The sequence below is a fragment of the Alosa pseudoharengus genome, unplaced genomic scaffold (assembly GCF_046254945.1).
Source record: "Alosa pseudoharengus isolate Yale_2024_CS ecotype anadromous, Long Island Sound unplaced genomic scaffold, YU_APseudo_1.1 YU_APseudo_1.1_scf_23, whole genome shotgun sequence".
In the NCBI taxonomy this organism is placed as follows: Eukaryota; Metazoa; Chordata; class Actinopteri; order Clupeiformes; family Clupeidae; genus Alosa; species Alosa pseudoharengus.
The window spans coordinates 11728576-11735982 of record NW_027468685.1 but is presented as its reverse complement, the minus strand read 5'-3'; the positions used below and the strand labels follow the sequence as shown (position 1 = coordinate 11735982).

Genomic DNA, 7407 nt, shown 5'->3' with positions numbered 1-7407 from the left:
CTTCTGTTGATACCCCCTTCTTGCTCTGTTCTTAAGCACTCCTCTAGAGCAATGTAGAGCCCTCTGTGCCAGTGGGACAACTAATATGGCTGCAATGTAAAGGACCCAAAACACTGACAAAAGGAAAGCCCATGGAGAAATGTGTACAACACACTAACTCAGCCTCTGCTCAGAGAAAACTCAACAGGGTCAGGTCTGGAGTAAGTGTCCATTCATTGATGTTGAACAAAGGTGGCTTTCCCTCTCTTCCAGCCACACAGCATTGTGCAAATGAAAACTGACCAGCATACAGTAGAGCACCCCATGGTCAGAGCTGTGCTCTATTGTATATCTTTCTATACATCCTGACGTTCCTGTCTGTCACGTCACATATATGTATATATGCTAGATAGACTATGGCAACTAGTTATGACAACTAGTTCAACACATTTGCTTGTAATGACACAAGCGAAGAAATAAGGCCAATTTGTTTTATGGACTATTCAGCAGGGGACCAGTATAATGCATTTTGACCAACATGACATTAGCAATTGAAAATTTGAAAAACAGCAGACATTTGTACAGAATCAGTTGCATGCATTACTATTTTCTATAAGTATAAGATACGGAGAAACTGCTTTAATGATGTGCACTTATAGTCTGAGCGAATTAGCCTAGAAAAGGGTCAAAGGTGGAAGTAAATTCAGCAAAAGCATATTTGGTATCATTTGAATCATAATTTTCTGTAGATTACGAATTTGTGGGGCCTACAGCGCAGATTTGTACCGAAAAAAATATATAGGGCTTTGAATGGAGCATGGCACAATGATTTTTGGGCCAAAAGCGTATGTTAGTACCTCTTGATATTAGCTGATATCTCTTAAGCCAATTGAAAGATATTCATCAAACTTGGTCTACTTACCCAGTGTTTGAACAGTTTTGAGAATTTCAATTCTGATCTGAGAAATGTGTCAACAGTTTTGTTGAAGAGTGTGAAAAATGTGTGAAACCAATGAAAAAGAGTACGCAAAAAAAATACTTGAAAAAGACCTGAAGGTGATAATGTAGATCAGCTTCATTAGCCTACATGTGACTTATCGATCGAGAAAAAAAACTGTAATACACACTCTTGACATGACAGTGAGTTAAAAGCATGGTAATAATATTACATATCTGGCAACAGATCAGTAATAGAGAGGTTTATATGCCTTTGATATTGACTATGAGAGTATAGAAAATAAGTTGTATGATGCTCTGTGATCATAAGCAAGCTTCAGTTTCACAAATAAAATTGAACTTTCTCTCACAGGCTGTATCCACCCAGCCTGCTGCACTATTGGCAATAAAGTTCTTCTCTCCCATCCGTACACAGTCCTCTCCATCAGGATATTCATTATTTACCCCAGTCCAGTTATCAGGGTCATTATTCAGCCAGAATCTGTGGAGAAACAGCAAATCAGAAATCAGGAATGAGCACCTAAAGCTGCTCCTACTCATTTAAACCATCATCAGTTCAAAGCTGAGATCATTCAACAGTCTGGACACTGAAGTCCCAGATCAATAATTAAGTTGTGCAGTATTCATATTGTCAGATATCAATTTGAACATCATTCTTATGCTGATCTTATTGTATTTGTCATAGTAGATTACAGTAAAATGCACAATGCAAAGTGGAGTGAAACTGCAAACCCTTTGTTTGTAAGAGGAGTGTTGTCCACCCACAGCCACTTTCCTTCCGTCTGACTATCATTCAGACCGATCCAGAACTTGTCCTCATCACCTTGCATTTTTGGTGCGATTATCCCCATCAACAGTTTCTTTGAAACAGTAGAAAGCATAGTTGTGCATAGGAAGATTTCTCTTTTGCCCAGTACCCCTGACAGAGTATATAACAATGTCTGCACCTGTTATTATTAAACATAATTCATGTGAAACCAATTCATCTTAAAAAATAAAACATCAGCTGAGCTGAAGTGCTACCAGTACAGTAGAGAAAAATATGGAATAGTTTTAGCAAACCTGCTCTTCTTCATCATTTATGATTGCCAGATGGCTCTTCTTATGGACACATTCTTCTTTACTCTGAGTCCAGCTTAGAGATGTTGTAGAGAAGAAGTAGCAATGTCCGCCATGTGCTTCCCAGTCATGGTCACATTTATCAGACTGACATCCAGCTGAAGAACCACAACAAAAAAATACTTCTGATTTTAACTATAACCGGAGAAGGACCGCTAGAATTGTATTCAGATGTTCGCAATGTCCCTCTCTGTTAGTCTAAGTCTGTCTCAAAAACCCACCTGTGGGATTTGTGTGTTTGTTTTCTTCTGATGTTGAATATGTTGTACTTTGTGTTGTGTGTCCATTGTCCTGTGTTGTATGTTGTTTGCTGGAAGCATTTGTCTTTGTATTTTGAGAAGAATCTGAAAAAAGGAGGGAAACCATATAATCACAAAGTTCATAGCAGACTCAATGTCCTGTGCCCACCTCCAGAACTTCATGAAATGAAAGACCTGTCCCTTGGGTCTACTGTCTGCTCTAACCACATTGCCCATCTTTCAGGACTAACTGTAGTCTAACTTCTATCCAGTTGCATTTGGCATCTTACACTTAGTCATCTTCTTATATGGTAAGCAATTAGTATGCTGACATTGTTAATCTAACTGTGTCCCTAATGACCCCATGACTTACAGTATAAACTCAGACCCCACCAGCTTTTGTCTTTGTGTTTTTAGAAGAATCTGAAAAAAAGGAGGGCAACCATATAATCACAAAGTTCCTACCAGACTTATGAAATGTCCTGTGCCCACCTCCACAACTTCATGAAATGAAAGACTTGTCCCTCATGTATACTCTTCTGAGTATAACCTTAACCCAAGAAGGACCCAGATGTTCGCAACGTCCCTACTCTCTATTAGTCTGTTATAAATCTGTCTTAAAAACCCACCTTTGGGAATTGTACAAATCTTTTCTTTTTGATGTTGAAGGATTACCAGGACTCCACTTCCCTCTCTGCAGAGCATCTACCATCGCAGTGTACACAGGAGAGCTGCCTCCATGCTCAAACACCCCACCCACCCACAACACGGATTGTTCACACTTCTACCCTCAGGCCAGAGGTACAGAAGTGTGAAATGCAGAACATCACACCTAAAAAACTCTTTCTTCCCCATTGCGATCAGACTCCTTAACAGTTGACAGGAACCCATGGACCACCCTGATAACATACTTTTTGTACTTTTACACCCACCCGCACCTACCTACCTGCATTTTGCACAACACTCATTGCATTCATTGCACATGCACATCCGGCACTTTATGTACATATCAGATACTTTGGATACTTGATACTTTTGCCATTGCTCTCATTACTTATTGTATTGTATTTATTGTTTGTATTCATACGCTTTTATATATAAATTTAGCATCAGTGTGGACAGCAATGAAAGAATTTCATTGCACAGAGAAAACCTGTTTTCCTTGTTGTATATGACAATAAACACTTTGAACCTTGAACCTTGAATATTTTTTACTTTGTGTTGTGTGTCCATTGTCCAGTTGCTTGCTGGCAGCATTTGTTAGTGCGTTTTGAGAAGAATCTGAAAAAAGGAGGGCAACCATATAATCACAAAGTTCATAGCAGACTTGTACCAGAAATGTCCTGTGCCCACCTCCACAACTTCATGAAATGAAAGACCTGTCCCTCAGGTCTACTCCTCTGGTCTAACCATAATGCTCATCTTTCAGAACTAACTAGTCTAACTTGTGTTTGGCATCTACACTGAGTCTTTTTCTTCCCAAACATGGCAAACAATTAGTATGGTGACATTGTTAATCTTATTGTGTCCCTGATGCTCCTAATGACCACACTGACTTACAGTATAAACTCAGACTGATGACTGTTCCCAGGATAAGAATGCAGAGCACCACCACAGCCAATAGCAGAAGGCTGTGCCTCCTGATGCCCTTTGACCCTTTAGGTACTGTATAAAGTTAGAGGATAGAGCAGATGTAAGAAGACAAACAAATCATAATGTATAGAATTTTGTATATGAAGATGAGTGCGTGTGTGTGTGTGTGTGTGTCAAGTCAAGTCAAGTCAAGTCAAGTTTATTTATTTCACATGACTATACCTAATTAGTTTGAATATGATTTCACTGATAAAAGCATACCTCAAATAGTGTGTGTGTGTGTGTGTGTGTGTGTGTCATTCACATGACTATACCTAATTAGTTTGAAGATGATTTCACTGATAAAAGCATACCTCAAATAGTGGCCAATTTTTGCAGTCACTTTAAACTCTATCCTGAGGTTACACATTTTAAAAGGTTTCACATACCATGTTTGTGTGTAATTTCTTGGTAACTTAAATTAAAATAGCAAATTCCTCACTTTCCAATGAGTATATTGGTATGTTAATGTGTATATCTATCCTGTTTATCAACAGTGTCTTTGTCACAGTGCAGTTGAAGCTACTAAATGTGAATGACCGCACATTGCTAAATCAGGATAATTAATAACTAGTCTTTTTTACAGTTTAGACAGGAGTTGGAGCAAAGCATTAATAAAGACCCCTCCCCACACAAACACGTATCTTACACTTAGGAGGGTCTGGTTGATTTGTGTGATCAGCCTTATGGACCACAGCAGCATACACCACGTCATCCTCAGGTGAGACTGGAAAGAGAATTACTTTCAGATGTTTTGATAAGATGCACCACTTAACAATGTGGTTTGCTTATATTAACACAGACACACACACACACAGACACACGTGTGTGTGTGTGTGTGTGTGTGTGTGTGTGTGTGTGTGTGTGTGTCACTGTCCATTGTTCCTCCGTCTGGTTACCTGATGGGAAAAGCTGTTATTTAGCCTGCGGGTCCGGGCCTTGAGGCAGCGATACCTTTTGCCAGACAGCAGGAACTGCAACATACTGTGGCTAAGGTGACTGGGGTGTTATTCTGTGGGTTTTACTGATCGATCATGTGTTGTATAAATTCTGAATGGAAGTAAGTTCTCATCAATTGATGCTCTAGTTTGTTCGCACAAGATATCAACTGCAACATGCAAAATCAGTTATCATTATTAATGAAGCCTCAGATTCAGAGACATAGTTTTAGAATATCTGCAACATTATTTGTCATTAGAACCATTGTTTTGTACTTTTTGTTGAGGCTTTATTTATTAATTCTGTTCAAAAGTAAGACATCTAGTAAAAAGACATCGTAACTTCTATCTAAGACATCGAGTAAAAAGCCCAAAATGGGAAACTCAGTCACACAAACACAGAAATGCGCACACCTACAGGTCCCACAGCCCCCTCCCCAGCAACCATAACATAAGTCCCAGGTACAATGTGTCGGACGTGGTTGCCCCCAGCAACCCAATAGTAAAATGCAGGACACAGTCTTACAAAGTCCATTTGTGACCCTGCAAGGCGAAACCAGTCGCTTTGGTACAATTTACAAAATTAAGCCTGGCTGAAGTATATGGCCTTATCTTGGTCCCTAAAATGACGCCAGGATATATTTCTAAAAGTTTGTGCTTTTGACCATTCGTGCCCTAAAAGGCAAGTCTTTCATAGTCATATTCGGTTACATCTGCCAAGAAGGATATAGAGCTGACACATTGAGTAACGAGTAATGAGTAGCCTAATGAGTACATTTTAGCTCTAGCCTACCGTAAAACCTTATAGCGGCGTGGACAAAGGGAATGACTGCTAATGTGTCTTCACCTAAATAAAGTGAGGGTTTAACAGTCAAAACATATGTTTATATATTTGTTGTTGTTGTTTATCCGTGAAATTTGTTGTTGTTGTTTATCGTGGATTTTCTCAAAATAGCACTGTGCGCAAAGCGACTGGTTTCGCCTGGCAGGGTCACATTTGGTCTTGGTGAGACAAGCAGGGCTGGTTGCTGCAGCACTACAACATACCTGGAAATCAACACAAGCTCATGGCACAGTGGAATGCTATTTACTTCCATCAACAGTTTCAACACAGCAATACAGTAAGTAAATGCACCAAACAGTGCAACCTGAGAAACAGGGAAATGTTTCTTACATCAAACATAAATTCTTTGTGAATCAAGTAAAGTTATGTAAACATGACAATTGTGATAGTTGCTCATTGTTTAACCCCCTTATAAATAACTTCTTCACTGGATAACATACTGTAAAGGGATGCCACATTGATCATCATTCGGCAGAGACCACAGCATTTTGGCAGTGCACTTATGGTTTTGAAAATGTGTAAAATGTTTCAGGAAATGTATCAAAGTGACTAAGAAAAACAGTAAAATATAAAGAATACATGGAGAGAATACATCCCTCTCTGTGTTCCAGCTTCTCTCCTCCTGGCCCAACAGCAAGCCAACCGTACACATATGCACACACACACACACACACACACATCCTCACACACTCACTACCCCTCACCCCCCACCCACACCCCCATCCCAACACCACCTCATTCACACTCTCAGAGCTACCATCCGCACCCCCCCCCCCCCTTCTTGTCATTCCGGTCATCAATTTCATCCCTGATAATCATATCTGTAATCATCCTGGACGCAAATCATCCTTAGCCTTTCTGTTATTAATGTTATGTTGTGTTAATAAGCCAAGTCAATGTGATGTCTTGTTAAGTTACAGTATGTATTTGTGTAATGTACATCTGTTTGTCTGGTGTAGTATTCTTGTGCATGTCGTAGTGTTGCATTTTCTGTAATGTCAATGGTGTTTGCAATCAAAAAAAAAATACATGGAGGGCTGAAATGATAGGCCTAATTGCTGAAATATTTGAAACATTTGAAAAGGCCAGTACAAATCCTAGCCCTGACGATGACACAAAATAATGGTAGAAAGAGTAGAAGATTGTTCGTCTAAGGTCACGTTAGTGAGAAGCTTCATGTCCGAACTGCCTCATATTTAGGCCAAAAACAACCAACGTACCCACATCCTATACAACTTTTTTATAGCTTACATGTCACACAGATGAACTGTGTCACTCAATGTGTACTAATACAATCAACATGTGTAAAAGTTAAATGAAACTATAAGCCTCAGAGATAGAACAACCTGAAATGAACGTTGATATTTGCTGTCATCCACTGTCATAGAAAAACTTAAAATCTGTTTGAGTAGCAGTTTTCCGGTGACCTCTCCCTATTTTCTGATGTTAGTATCCTAAAATAATGTTTTCCTCTCATGTCATCAGTTAGTCTGTTCCACTCTCTCTACAGAGGAGAGGAAAACTCACCTTTTATCTGTGGTACAGCTTGGCCTGTGTCTGCATTTGACTCCTTTTTGTACTTCACTTCAGAGTAGACCACCGACTCAGCCATGTTTCATGTTGTTAAGCAGACGGCAATGTAAATTTCTCGATGCTTCATTAGCAGTCCAACTTCTCTATCTGCTTTCTGGATGTGAGA

The 7407-nt window shown here is 39.5% G+C and overlaps 1 protein-coding gene across 2 annotated transcripts; it reads right to left on the bottom strand.

Moving 5' to 3' along the window:
- Positions 1-456: 456 nt before the first annotated feature.
- LOC143140521 (uncharacterized) lies at positions 457-7407 on the bottom strand. 2 transcript variants are annotated; one of them, XM_076301470.1, is made up of 8 exons: positions 7236-7407; positions 4576-4668; positions 3855-3959; positions 3510-3575; positions 2277-2399; positions 1999-2153; positions 1669-1796; positions 457-1417 (listed from the first exon to the last, which is right to left on the bottom strand). In XM_076301470.1, exons 1-8 carry the CDS (start codon positions 7318-7320, stop codon positions 1240-1242), a joined length of 933 nt encoding a protein of 310 aa, XP_076157585.1. In that variant the 5' UTR covers positions 7321-7407; the 3' UTR covers positions 457-1239. The 2 variants fall into 2 exon arrangements, with proteins under 2 accessions (XP_076157585.1, XP_076157586.1); XM_076301471.1 differs by having other exon boundaries at positions 4576-4653.